The sequence below is a fragment of the Jaculus jaculus genome, chromosome 1, assembly GCF_020740685.1.
Source record: "Jaculus jaculus isolate mJacJac1 chromosome 1, mJacJac1.mat.Y.cur, whole genome shotgun sequence".
NCBI classification, from domain to species: domain Eukaryota; kingdom Metazoa; phylum Chordata; class Mammalia; order Rodentia; family Dipodidae; genus Jaculus; species Jaculus jaculus.
The window spans coordinates 1,069,329-1,083,895 of NC_059102.1; the positions used below are offsets into that span (position 1 = coordinate 1,069,329).

General features: G+C 48.0%; 1 protein-coding gene across 2 annotated transcripts in view; it reads right to left on the reverse strand.

Annotated features, from left to right (window-relative positions):
- The window catches only part of Inpp5a (inositol polyphosphate-5-phosphatase A), a 198,750-nt gene that overhangs the window by 51,061 nt on the left and 133,122 nt on the right, over positions 1-14,567 (reverse strand). For both annotated transcript variants that reach the window (XM_004669649.2, XM_004669650.2), the window contains exons 7-8: positions 8,256-8,308; positions 6,721-6,840 (exon numbers count right to left, since the gene is read on the reverse strand). In XM_004669649.2, the coding sequence (XP_004669706.1) occupies positions 6,721-6,840; positions 8,256-8,308 (173 nt within the window). The remainder of the gene's footprint in view (positions 1-6,720; positions 6,841-8,255; positions 8,309-14,567) is intronic.

Below are 14,567 nucleotides of genomic sequence, written 5' to 3' on the forward strand. Positions count from 1 at the left end.
GCTCATGGGAGCTCAGGTCAAGTTCCAGCAACCAATGCACTCCTCCTTGCCTAACTACTGACTCCTAGGGACAGTGCCCTCCTTCCCCATGTGGACATCTTCCCAGCCTGCTACCCCAATGTCCTCAGGTTCAATACCCCATGACTCCGGAAGCACGCCAGCAAGCCCAGGATGCTTGGAGGCTGCTGCTTCCCTGAGCCCCATGGGTGCCAGTGAAGCCAAACTACTGCAGTCCTCCACTTCCTATGGTACTTGTTTTCTCTCTAGGACTAAATCCATCTCCATTACTGCCAGGGTCTTCGTCATAGCAGAGGACACACAAGTCACAGCACTGGAGAGACCACTTAGCTGAGAATTCGGCACATGCCTCGTGCAGCAGAACAGCCAGCCTGGGTTGAAAAATGTGGTGCAAACTCATGTTCCTCACCTTTGCTCTTGGGAATTGCTGCTCCCTTTTCTGAGGCAGCTCTTGTCTTAGCTGGCTTGTGGTCTAAACTTGGTGGACAAGTTCCTGCCAGAGATTGGCCTATGTTCCCTAAGTCTTGGGCAAGAACAGAGTCACTGTACTGGAGAAGGAGCCTTCAAGAAGTCCATGGAGGTTAGTGAGGTTACAGGGTGGGCTCTGACACCAAATGACTATGCCCTCCAAAGGCAGGAAGAGGTGTCAGAGTGCGTGGCTCTCTTCTATGTGAGGACACAGCACCCACAGGCATTGACAGACCTGAGCTCAGTTTGAACTTAAGCTCCAGAACTACAAGAAATGAATCTGGGTGCAACCTCCAGACTGTGATTTATTGTTATTTTGTTTGTTGTTTCTTTTGTTTTCCGAGGAAGGGTCTCACTATAGCCCAGGCTGACCTGGAGTTCACTATGTAGCCTCAGGGTGGCCTTCAATTTATGGTGATCCTCCTACCTGTGCCTCCCAAGGGCTGGAATTAAAGGCAGACTGTGATCTTTTGATGGAGCAGCCAGAGCTCAACAGTACAGTGTCCTTTGATAGTGGACAAAAGGACAACAGGATAGGCAGGGAGAAAATAGAATATACTTAGACTGTAAACTGTTCACCAAGGCTCCTCATAACTTCAATCCCACCTATTTTTCCAGGCATCCAGAGACCTTCAGAGATAGACTGATTCACTTTCCCAGTGGCAATATGCTGGCATCCACTATGTGCCTATGGCATTTTGGGCCATCACCACATGGACCTTTCCCAACTCACAAAGGCCAGACCCTGCAGATGCACATCTCACTCTGAGACAGTGTTCCAGAGCTGCTTTGGGGGACCGTGTGCTCCACTGTGCATCCCTAGTGGGAGGACTGCAACACCTATGTATACCCTTGGCTAGAAGACAGTGCACTCCTACTGTGCACCCTAGCTGGACGCCTGTGTGCCCAGTTTGCAATCCTGACTGTAGACCTGTATGCCCTCTGCTTTACTGACTCCAGGGACGGTATGAGCACTCCTTCCAGCACTCATTTTTCCCAGGTGTTTTCTAAGCCTAAGATCCAGATACTGAAAATACTTTTATGCTCACACTGAAAACCACATCATTAAGTTGCTCATGGAGGTGCCACAGCCACTTCATTTTTTAGGCACCTGGCAGGAAAAGTCATCATAGCTTCGATGTCCAAGAGCTGAGCCACACCTCAAGCCACAGGTGTCTGTGGGCACCAAAGCAGTGCTCAACTTCATGAGCTCCAAGAAATGAAAATCACCCTGCGTCCCCCAGACTGGCCAGGCATGGATGATAGGGAGGCATCTTTTAATAAATGTTGAGCATCTCCAAAAGGGTCTTGAGCAAGGCAAGTCCCTCCCAAGGAGCAGCTGATGCAAAGCTACCAGAGCAGAAATACACTATAGATCTGGTGTAGATCTGGCAGGAAGCCACTCACAGCGTGCTCCAAACACTGCTGCCAGCACTCCCATGTGAAGACAGAAGCACTGCTGTCACACTGATGCAGCAGAGGGCAGAGGTGTGCGTCTGTGCAGCACACATGGCACAGCACAGCACAGACACAGGACCAGACACCAAACCCAGACGGTGATTGGCAGGGACAAGCAGAATCTCAGGATGAGCACCCTGACACCAATGGTACCCACATGTTGAATTTCTTCACCAATGGGAAGAAGGGCAAAATGTCACACTTTGGAGTAAAGGTGGTGGCTTTTCTCACCACAGCCTTCATGTATTTCTGCACAGTGAAAACATTTGATTCCATCAGTCATCTAAGACATGAGCATAACAAGTTCATCTCACCAGGCCTAGAACTGCACTTTCCCTGTCTAAACAACCTAATTACTATGCATTTACGGATGCTATGGAAATGCCAGCACAGACCCCGAGATTTCAGGCTAACAACACACACAGAAGAAGAGCGCCAGCCTGTGGGTGCCTGGCCTCTCAAGGGATTCTATGCTGTGCAGGCTGAGCTCCAGAGAGTGGGTACCCCAAGGCCTCCAGAACTTAGGGAGGCCTGAGTGGCTATGTGCACAAGCCATAAGGACTCTTGCAACCCTACTCTAGGGTAGCAGACAGCACATGAGGTTAAGAAACAGCTCTGTGCTGGTCATACCGAAGCATTCCAGAATGACCTAGATCCTTAGCAGGGAGCTTGCCTTTGCCTAGAGACGCAGGGCTTTTCTTTTGCTCAATGAACAGCGAAGAAAGTTCTGGGAACGGCCTAAAAAGAAACATTTAGATTGGAGGGGTCTTTTAGCAGCCTGACAGCTGACGGATGACCATCCATAAAGTGACAAAGAGGAGCTGTGTGGCAGCCCGCGGCACATCGCCTCTCCCTGGGAAACTAATTGCTCTGGATTGTTCAGAGGAACATTATTTTTCTGGCAATCATTTTCTTTGAATGCCCAAAATGAGCATGAAACAACTCTTTTCACTGGACATAAAAGTTAAATGTCCCAATGTTGATCAAATTAACTTCAGCACTGTGACAATGGACTATGTTTGTGAGAAAATAATGGGGGGGACAGAGGAGCGCTTTATGCCAAGATTTCACAGTTGTAATGTAAAGACGTCTCTGTTGAACTAGCTGGGCCACATTTCAAAGCAGACACTGAAAACTCCTGTCACTTACAGAAAAAATCTTACTTCATGGGCTGAGTGCTCAAGAAGATCTCAGGATGTATCCACAGACGGCACTTCAAGGATCTGCCCCAGAAGAGCTGACCTCATTTTGGGAGAGGGACTGACTGCTGAAACAGGGACTAGTGTAGGTACCTCCTGGAACTGCAAGAAGGTGGGGGAGGGATCTGCCAACGAAGATTGACCATCCTATGACTTTCTGGGTTCTGAACCTGCCTGTACTTCTCTCAGTCTGACCCTGCTCATGACCTAGGGATTGCTCTTTTTAAATCTTCCATAATAACCAGAGATCCAGGCCAAAAGTTTATAAACTACACAAAAATATAAAGATTATTATCTGTTTCAGGAAATCCTCAGGAAGCTGAGGTAGGATTGTTGTGAGTTCTAGGCCAGCCTGGCTACATAATAAGACCTGTCAAAAAACAAATGAAAGGAAAAGAAAGGAAAGAGGAAAGGGAAAGGAAAAGGAAATAAAGGGAGAGGAAAGGGGTGAGGAAAAGGAAAGAGGAAAGGGAAAGGAAGAGGAAAGGAAAAGGAAAAGGAAAAGAAAGTAAAGGGAAAGGAAAGGGGTAAGGAAAAGGAAAAGAAAGACGAAAGGGAAAGGAAAGGGGAAAGAAAAATAAAGAGGAAAGGGAAAGGAAAAGAAAGAGGAAAGGTAAAGGAAAGGGAAAAGGGAAAGAAAAAGGAAAGGTAAAAGGGAAAGGAAAGGAAAAAAAGAAAAGAAAAGAAAAGAAAACCACAAAGCACTCCTGGTTGTTATTCCACAGCAGCTAAACTCAAGCTGGAGTAAGGATAGAACCATCACTGGCTCTGGGGTGTGTGGGCTCACCTGTGCCTTGCTACCTGCATGGGCTGATCACAGTGAGGCAGACATGCCACTTACAGATACAGTTGGTAGACAGTTTAATTGGAGCTGTCCCTTGAGTAATCTTAGATTTGGAGGAAAGTTGTGAAGTGCCAGGTGTTTCAACACAATCTTTTTCTACCTCTTAGGGACAGGGATGCAAGGCTGTCCACCCCTGTGACTAATGCCCTCACTTCTCATCGCAGAGATGTGGAACTCTAAGCTTTACTGGGAGATTAGGCCAAAGAAGGCGGCCCCCAACCCCCAGCCTCCTCACTGTCTCTTGCAGCTCAGGGGGGCCCAAACAATGCTCACACGGTTCCCAGTGCTGCTGTGAATGCGGCGCTGTTGGTGGCAGTGTCCATTCAAAGGCCAGCGTGGCATTGTCCTCCCCAATCAGCACAGCAGAATGCAGTCTGCTGGTGGCTGCCAAAAGGTTAGCATCCTGATGAAAGGGTGGCCCATTATTCACCGCTCCTACAGAGCGCCCCTTTGTGCCCAGCAGCCTGGCCCTGCACAGTGGAGGTCCGGATCTGCGGTTGGCTGAGTTTGCCACAGAAGCCATTCATAGGAATGCAGAGATGCAGAAAAGTGGCCCCCAAACTCTAAGGCTGCTTTCCTGGAGGCTGGAGAAGCACAGTGGTGTGGGCAAATAAGTTTTAATGCCTTACTACACTGAAGCATCTAGGCATGGGTCCTATACCATGGTTCTGATGCAAGATCCTGGCAGATGCCAACAGCACCAGCACCAGCACCCTCTCTGACATTGGAGACAAGGCTGGGAGGGGCCAACAGAAAAAAGGAATTAGTTTAAGTAGTAGGGCCCAGGCTCACCTCCTCTCTCTGTGGGATGCCATGGTCCCTGGAGGTAACCAACAGTCTTATCCCTGACTAATGGTGACTTGCGGACCAGAAGCCACTTCCTAACTGAGAACTATCCAGAAGCACATGAAGGCAATGGATGAGGAGTGCATGCACACTAAACTTGCTGACACAATGCTGCTCAGGAGAGGTGCTGGAGGTGGGTAGGCTCCAGACAGCTCCAACCCCAGAGGCAGGAGGATCCAACCTCACCCCTTACCTCAGGACACACTGAGGTACAGCAGACACATTCATGCACATATGTGCTGCCTATAAGCACATGAACAACATGTGCACACACATTATTCTCAGGAGGCGCAATCTGGAGACAGGCCACATGTCCAAGGCTAGGCAACAATGTTCCAGGCAGCTGTTTTAATTTGTGACCCTATCTGTTTCAAGGCATCTCCTAAGATCTTTGGTCATGCTGAGGCAGAAGTGTGCCCATTCCCTAGGGTTTGATGGTACGGGACACAGCATGCCACATATAACTCAGAATGACCCCATATGCCACTGGATGTAGTGCTTGGGTGGACTACATTTCCTTCCATTGGAAATGTCTTCCAAGGGCCCACAGAGGCTCAGGAAGAATCCTATGTTCCATCATAGCTTTTCTTCCTATTTAGGTCTAGCCCTTGGCACAATCTGACCACTGCCTCCTTCCTCAGGGGTATGGGCAGCAGTATGACTGCCACAGAAACAGGTGGTGACCTGAAGGTAATATCTGTGCTCACAGATCATAAGCTCTCCAGAGTAGACAGGAGGTGCTCTGAGAAGGTGAGTGTAAGGGTGAGGAGGAAGCAAGGGAGAAGATGGACACAGGCAGGGTCCACATGGGAGCTGAGAATGGGCTGAAGAAAGGAGGTGGAGACAGAATCAGACAAGGCCTCATGTGTTCCCTTCAGGGCACATGATTTCTCTGCTCTGGGGAGAGGCAAGGACAGGGCCCCCTGTAAACAGTGGGGCTGAGGAAGAACCAGAGACCATCTGTCTTGGCCTATGAGAGTTGGCTGCAACTGTGAGAGTTGTTCCTGCCCTGTCACCTTAGCCACAAGATGGCAAGAGAATCAGCTTGAGAACCACAAGGAAGGGGCAGAGACCAGACCCAACTGTGGCTCCCAGGCTGAGCTTTACCAAAGGTCCATCTACAAAACAGGAGCAATGCTGGTGTCAAGGCCAGACTTGTCCTATCACCCAGGGCATCCGTCTTTCCTGGAGGACAGCCCACCGGCCTGAACCATACAAGGTCATTCAGAACATCACAAATGGAAGGCTTGGAATGTTCAAGTGGAAGAGCCAGGACAGCTGGAAGCCTCAGCAGTGGGGAGGTCATTCACCCTGACAGATACTGAGACCACTGCTCTCTCCTGGGACCCTCAACCTGTCCTCAGAAAGCATGCTAGAGGACACAGGGGCAAAGGGACTAGGGAAGAATCACTGGGTGGGGTTGGGCAGCAGGGCCTCCTTGAGCTGACCCACACCCAGCAGCCCTACATGCACTGGACAGGGCTAGAGCTGTGGGAAGATGCTACCCATTCTGCAGAGCCCAGGCCTCCATCTTTAAGTCCAAGACTGAACACAGCTGCTGTGGTTCGGAAATACCACTGGGCTTACCGCACCCCTCAAGATGTGGCTATCTTCATTTTCCCATGGAGTGCAGAAGGGAAGAAATGTGCAGCTGCCTGCCAGCCTGTCTGTCTGTCAAGGGCTTGCTTAGCAGGTGAAGAGTAATATGCAGCTCTCTGTCAGCCTGTCTGTTGAGGGCTTGCTCAGCCAATGAACAGGTCTGGGGACATTACAGCCTTGATGGTTGGCATACACATGGGCTGATATCAGATAGCCAACCTACCAGGAAAGTAGCCCCAGAGCAGCCATAACTTTTCTCAGAAGCGGCCAAGGTGCAACAGCACCTACCTGTCGAGCACGTAGCCCAGGGCCTTGTGCCGGACGCCAGAGTACACCGAGGGGCTGGTCTCCCAAGCCACTAAGTTGGATGCATCATGGAAAAGATGGATGTTCACCAAGTCGAAGGCACTGCAACCAAATGAGAAAGGGACCAGATGACCAGGGGCCAGAGCCCTAGGCTGTTCTGAGCAGAACCACCCCTTTCCTGCCTCCTCAGTGCCAATGGTATAACCCCTGTCCTCAGCCACTCAAGGCTGACCCAGGGCACAGCCTTCCTAAGCCAGAGAATGGGATCTTCTCCCTTCCTCCCTCTCCCTCTCCCCCTCCCTCTCTCTCTCTCTCTCACATACACACACAACACACACTCACTCACAAAGGCAGGTACTCTGACTTGGTAAATGGGAGCTATTTTTCTTTGACAACAGGGCAATATTACAAAACATTCTGTAAGATGTAGCTCCAATTGCAAGGAGGAAGGTGTGCTTCTCTAAACTTCAACTCCCTGACACCCACACTGTTAAGCCTGTATCACTGTTAGGGAACCTGTAACACAGGAGCATGGAGACTGGCAGATTGAGGACATAGTCGATGAACCCTTATGAACAAAGACTTGATGAGGCCACAGTATTGATTTGCAGCAGCCTTTCCCACACCTCACTGAGACCCTCTGCATCTCCAGCTGAGACAGGCCAACCACCTTATCTGGCAAAAACCTCATATAGTCCCCAAGGTGTACACTGCCACATCACATCTTTACAGGACACTGGCACTAGACCTGAACCTTCTCTTCAGTAGGTATGTAGAGGACATGCCATGACTCACATTCTAAGTGCCTATGCTCTGGGCATTCCTCGCACTCAATACTGGGATTGGTCCCTGAGATCAAGGATAAAGGACAGCTAGGATGACCAGCCATCTCCTGGATAGGGTCATGAGGGCCTGTAGCTGCATCTCTGACCTTCTGTCTCCTTCTCCCTTCCCTACTCTCTGGATCTTGTCTTGATCAGACCTTGGTGCCAGGCCAGAACCCTAGTTAAGTCACAGAGACTACAGCCTGGTTATGTCTGTCTCTGAGCTGAAAGCTGAGCCACAGGTTTCCACAGTTCTCCTCAGCTAAAGATGTGGACATCATTCTGTAGAAAAGAACATGATCTCTGTGTGCCTCACAGTCAGCTAACTAGCCTGTCTTTTATACAGCTTAACTTTGTGGCTTGGGACCCACTAGGAGACCTCCCTACCAGCTGCCTGCCCAGTGGACTCTGGCTTACACTTGGGAAGGGACCCAAGGCTTTCCTCTGTCTTCATCTGTGTGGGAAGCCTGGACTTCTGGCTTACAGGGAACAGGTATCAATATTCTCCATCTCGTGCCATTGCCCCTGAACCAACAAGGCCAAGGTGTGAAAGGACAAGGCATGGGTGGCAGAATCTCTGTTTAAACTGAGTAGAGCTTTTATGACATGTTTGTAACACCACACTTGTGCAGAGTACAAGGGAAGAATAAAAAGGACTCTGAGACCATGAAGCAGAGCCACATAGTAACGTACCAGTCAGCAATGCACCACCTTGTCCGGATGAAGCCTTTTCTTGACCATTTGCACTGAAAAGCAAAAGTTACACAGTTAGCAGCACACAGAATGGGAATACAGTATGGCTTGTGAGCTTGGGTTATAGGAAAGATGCTTTTCTTGAGTGTTAAAAAAAATTTGGGGGCTAGGAGAGATGGCTCAGCCGTTAAGGTGCTAGCTTGTAATACCTGACAGCTTGGGTTCAGTTCTCCAGTACCCATGTAAATCAGATGCACAACATAGGGCATGCATCTGGAGCTTATTTGCAGTGACTAGAGGCCCTGGCATACCCATTCTATTTGTCTCTCTCTTTCTGTGTTTGCAAATAAATTAATACATAATTTTTGAAAATATTTACTTGTCACTTGTGTTTGTGTTTGTGAATGGGGGAGGGGGAGAGAGAGATTATGAATGAATATGACTGTGCCAGGGTTTCTTGCCACTGCAAACAGAATACCAGATGTTTGTGCTACTTTTTGGGTCCAGATTTATGTAGGTGGCTGGGGAATTGAACCCTGCCCAGCAGACTTTGCATACAAGCACCTTTATCCACTGAGTCATGTCTCCTTCCCATCCCCTCCCATCCTGCTATTTTTTGTAACAGGGTTTTGCTAAGTACTCCCGGATGACCTCAGACTCCTGATCCTCCTGCCTTAGGTTCCTAAAAGCTGGGATTAGAGAGGTGTGCCGTCACAGTACCATGCTTTTCTGACAGGAATCATTACTCTGTTTGGCATTCAAGGCATTGAGATATTCATTGTGATGACTTATTTAGCTGGACTGAAAATCACCTGGAGTACAACACACACAGTTCTAGGTGTGGCTGGGGAGCATTTCCAGAAAGGATTGATTCAAGGTGGAAAGACCCATCCCCAAATGTGGGGAGTACCATCCCATGGTCTGGACTGGATTAAAGAGCTTAGGTAAAGTCACAGTGACAAGAAAACTTAACACAGCTTGAGAACCTAGTGATTCCATATGAATATTTTTGAGGCTTAGGTGCTTTGTGGATGGCAGAGGACCAAGAAAGAAAAAGACTATTTTCTTCCATAGCGTCTGGGCTGTCAGGTGCAGGTGATGACATGGGAGCTTAGATAACCATCAATGACACATATTCACTGACTTAAGAAGGATCCAGAGGAGTAGGATGGGGCAGTTTTGTGGGTGACACTTTCCTTTCTCCCTTTAATCCTATATGGCTCTTAGCCATGGTCCCTTTTCTTTTACTTCTTCTAATAACTACACTGCCTTCAACACTAGCTCTCCAAATGCATGGCCCTCAATTCTCCCATATGTACTCAGCCCTCAGGGGGAGTTTGTTCCTGATTCTAACTCTGCTAGAAGCACTGCTCTTATGATCATGGCCTCTCTAGGTATATAACCTTCCAGGTGCCTCAATTCTTGGTCAACTCTTGGGCCTTGGTCCTGCTCTCCCCCAAACCCAGGTTCTGGGGTTGGTGCTACAGGCCCTGCTCCCATGGGCTCTGGCTCTCACACGGTCCCAGGGCAGAAGTCAAGCCATGTATGTGCTGGCCAGGTCCAGACCAACCCACACCTGCTCCTCTTCAGTCTGAGCTGTCACCATATCCTCAGGACCCAACGCTCTTGGTAAATGTGTGCCCAGACCTTGTTGTTGACCCTCTGGACATGTAGGTTCTACTTCTGGGGAGATTTTCAGTTTTTCTCTGTGTCCTTGCCACATAGATGTGGGTTAGTACATTCTGAGCACTGGGGATGTTTGACTTATTGAAATCTCCATTTCCTGAATTCAGGGACAGTTTCCCTGTATCTTTTACAACATAGCTCCCTACTGTTTCTTTCTGCATTTTTCTTCTGGAAGAGTATGAGAGTGCATACTGTAATTGTTCTTTATATAAACATATAAACATAAAAACAAGAAAAATCCCTGTCACTGGCCACATCTAGTCTGTTCTTCTTTTTAAAAATATATTTTATAATGGAGAATGGAATTTCAAAGGGGAAAGTGTGTGGGAGGGTATTAACAAGGTATATTTTTTATAATCATGGAAAATGTCAATAAAAATTGTGAAAAGGAAAAAAAAACCTGGAGCATGGGGCACAGGGACATGTGAAGGCATGGGGAATAGATAGTTCACTTTTTCACCATCTGTGTAAATGAGACAGTTCATCTGGAGAGGCAAAATCCACTGTGAGTGTAGGAATGTTCTGTTCAGAAAAACAAATCATCTATTTGTTTTCCTCTAGACACAACATAAAGTTCTGTAAGACCAAAAAAAAAAAATTTGCAAGTGGGGGAGGGGAGAATATGGATGCACCAGGACCTCTTGCTACTGTAGACAAACTCCAGATGAATGCCCCACTTTATGCATCTGGCTTTATGTGAGTACTGGGAAACTGAATCCAGGCCATTGGGCTTTGCAAGCAGGTACCTTAACAACTGAAAATCTTACTAGTCCCTAGTCTGTTCTCTTTAATGATTCTGTTTCTTTAGGAGTTTTTTTATATGGCACCTTCTGATATTTTACTTAACTTGAATAGCACTCTAGGCTTAAAATTCTCTTGTTTATTTCTATGAGTGTCCTAAATATACTTATTTTAGTCCTTCCAGTTTGTTCCACAAAATGTATTTGATGTGGGGTCAACCTGTTTCCTGGTGCCTGCATGCTAAAGACAGTCTTCCCTTCAGCCTGAGCAGAGATAGGCCTTGCCTCATCTACTCTTCCAGCTTTGGCTTTAACACACAGGCACACATAGTTTGAGGGTCCTACTTCCTGGTGACACACTAAGGTAGCCACCTGAAGCCCACTGGCCCATAGAGGCCCTGGCCTTTTTCCTTCATGCCATCTTGCTCCTTCCACCACTCAGTAGGGAGGCTTTCTATCAGACATTATTTTTCAGAGCAGTTTTGGGTCCACAGAAAACCAATTGAAGATATAGGGGTTCCCCACATGTTCCTCCCAGCGAAGACACATGAGATTGAACCTCTGAACTCCTGCAGTATTCCAGGGGGGCCAAGCACCACATCATGAGCTGGCTGCTCCAGGTATGTACTCCTGGCTCTGATCAGGCTACATTGCTGGCAGGACAAAGGGGCCGTGCAGACACCCCTGAACATGGGTCAGGTGTGACTAGACAAGTATACTGACCATTACACGGTGGCTGTTGAGACACCTCGAGGAGCCAAGTGGAGCAGCACAGGGGTCACCAGCCCTGATTGAGACACTTGCTTCTTGTAGAACATGACCTCTGGCACCAGCAGGTGGCTCCCTCAGAAGGCTATGTGTCCACAGGAGTATTACTGTTCATCTCCTGGAAAACTCCGAAGCCAAGCCATGAGGAAAGCTAGGTGCCATCCTCAGGAGAGAAAGACAGCTGCTAGGACATTCACTGATGCCTAAAATGTCCCAAAGAGGAAACTTCCCCTTTGCTCCAGACAAGCTACCTCACCTTACCCCTTCTTTCCTGTGTCCCTATCTCATTTAACTTTCCAAGGAAGCCTGCAGTACCACCCTTCCCAGTCCTCCACCCAGCAAGGCTGCTGACTGTGTTTCATCACCAGCAGCCAAGCTGGTGCAAATAGATCAGGTGATAGAGAGCTTTGGGCATACAAAGGAGGACAGAGCCCACACCATGGGGATGTTGTGAGATAGGAGTGAGTGGTTCCTTGCAGTACTGGCATGCCTGTGTAAGGCTGGCTGGACTCTAACTCTGGAATTGGGACCTGAAGGATGAGCCTCCTGGGCTCCACTGCAGAGGCTCTTTCACCCCACATCCCCTCACTTGCTCTGCGAGCTAGTCCTGTGCATTGTCACCGTCATGGCTCCATTCTCCTCACTGAGTCCTCAGAACAGAAATCCAGTTGCTCCCATGGCCCTCACCTGTTCTCTCCCTAGCACACCAGACTCCATCAGGTGAATCACCACATCTAACATGGAATGTTCCAGGAGCCCAACATCCCTGTCAAGTCCAAACATCACTGTGTGTGACTTCACGCCCACCCCGTCTTCAGCACCTTTATAGCACAGTATAGCCCCTTCTCCAGCCATGATATGACTCCAAAAGGCTGGGTGGGCCTGACCTTGTTCTGCTTCCCTGGCATATCCAAGCCGACAGCACGCAGAACCACAACACTGAGAGCAGGGAGTTCCACAGGGCAAAACAGCCTTTCCTTGAGGCCACACTCCCTCTTCCTTCAGGTTCCTTCACAGAAGCAGCAGAACCATGCAATCTGCAGTGATACCACCAAATGCTGACCCCAAACTGAACTCACTCTCATTTTGTGTAGAATTATACAGCTGTTAACATCTTGACTGCCATCATAAACAGAAGGCATCTTGGGGAATTTTTGGACCCAATATTTGTAACTTTCTCCTCAGTTTTCAACATGTATATGTGTGTATCTGACATATATTCATATACCTTGTTTTAGAAATTAAATTTCTACAATAATAGAATATTAATTTTAACAATAATTATCAATAGAATGAAAAACAGAACAGGTGATAATGTGCCATTTTTAGATAATATACATTGATAATATGGCAATTTTAGTATTCTGAATGAGTGTGAGATTTTTTTCCTCCTGAATTATAAAAGAATCTCAGGAAATTTAGCAGTTAACATTATTTATTATAATAATAACAGTTATTATAATAACCAACAGTTTGATGAAGTATTTATATACAATGTATTCCCTTGGAAGTTCACTATCACTGCAACTATGACTGCTCAGATCAACCTGCAAACAATCTAGCATAGTGGGAGAATACAGTTACAACCACTGCTCTGATGCACACACAGCCTGGGGCCCTACAATCTGCCATGTCATTAGGGCCAGGTCCTCCAAGGACTAGTGAGTCTTCTGAGCCTCTTCAAAAGACAGTCTCCCTGCAGCATTCCACACACCCTTAGTGACCTGCTGAGAGGCTGGTTCTATTTCACACAGGAGGAAGTGACAGCCCAAAGACTCTGAGATGCCCCATCACCAGCTCCTTGGAGAAAGGAGCAGAAGCAGGGTTCACACTTCCTCCCCTGGGTGTAGGTTCTATCTTGCTGACTAGTTGCTTCCCTTTTCTGGCTGGGCCTGAGCTCTCAGGGAGATGCTGGGGTGTTAACCACAAGAGCACCCCAGTCATGAGCCCATCATTTGCCTTCCTAACAGAGGGTCTTTCTCACTGTGGCCTCCATGAACTTCCTCTACAAACAAGGTGGGTATAGGTACATACCCCCCCTCCGATGCACAGACATAAACCCATGCATGCAAACTTAGGCAGAGCTGTACTCAGTGTGCAGGGTGAGGAACAACTGCACAGGGAGACACAGAGACAGGAGTCCAACCCCATCTTGGGAGACACTAAGAATCCCAGGAAGCCCACAAGGCTTCCTGCTGCAGAGGCACTTCCTAGCATTACAAATACAGCATAGTGTACAGGAGTGGGGAATCTTCACATCTGAAGGCCCAGATCATGGCCTCTTCCATCAGGCCATGTTCTGGGACTTTCTGGTTACTGCCTTCCTTCTAACACTTTCACTTGCAGACTCCTCAGAGCAGATGGGAGCAAAGATAGCCCCACACCCTGGGGTGTTTGCTGTCCCATAGCTTCTCTAAACTTGGGAGGGCCGCCCCTACAGAAATGGAATCCACACAGGTCCAGGAGGATAGCATAGTGCTCACCTCATGAAGCCTCTGCTCAGTGCCCTGTTAATAGGGTTCCTTGAGCCAACAGATGGATTGCAAATTCAGGCAGCTTCATCTAGTGAAAGACAGCATAAATCGTGGTGGAGAAAAGAGGGGCTGTAAAAAGGTTATCACCATGCAGCCCCACTGAGAAAGGCCCACTCACAGCATTAGTGGAATTAATTCATCTTTCATGGGCACTTGCAGCACAGCCTGTGATCTATGGTAACAACCAATTTCTCACCACGGGCAAGAAGAAAAAAATGACTCGGCCCGATCGACTACACAAATCTGCTTTTTAAAAATGACCTCACATTATCTGGAGTGTGGCTCCCAGAGGCGTCATTTGAAATTCATACTGAGCCAGAAGCACCCATAAATCAGCAGAGAAAGTTTTGTTAGTTTTAGAAGCAGAGAGCCATCATTATTTGGAATTGCATTATGCCTCCATCACGGTAATTACATTTAGATTATCCTTAAGTGATGGCAATAAAAGAAAGAGAGATCAGTCTTCAACTAATTCTCTACCCCAAAATGTGCTGGGTGCAGCGACAGCCTGGCAGAAGCACAGGCAAGCTCAGGCAGGGTCATTGAGGCTCTGGACAGACCTGGCCCTGATGACTTCTGCAAGG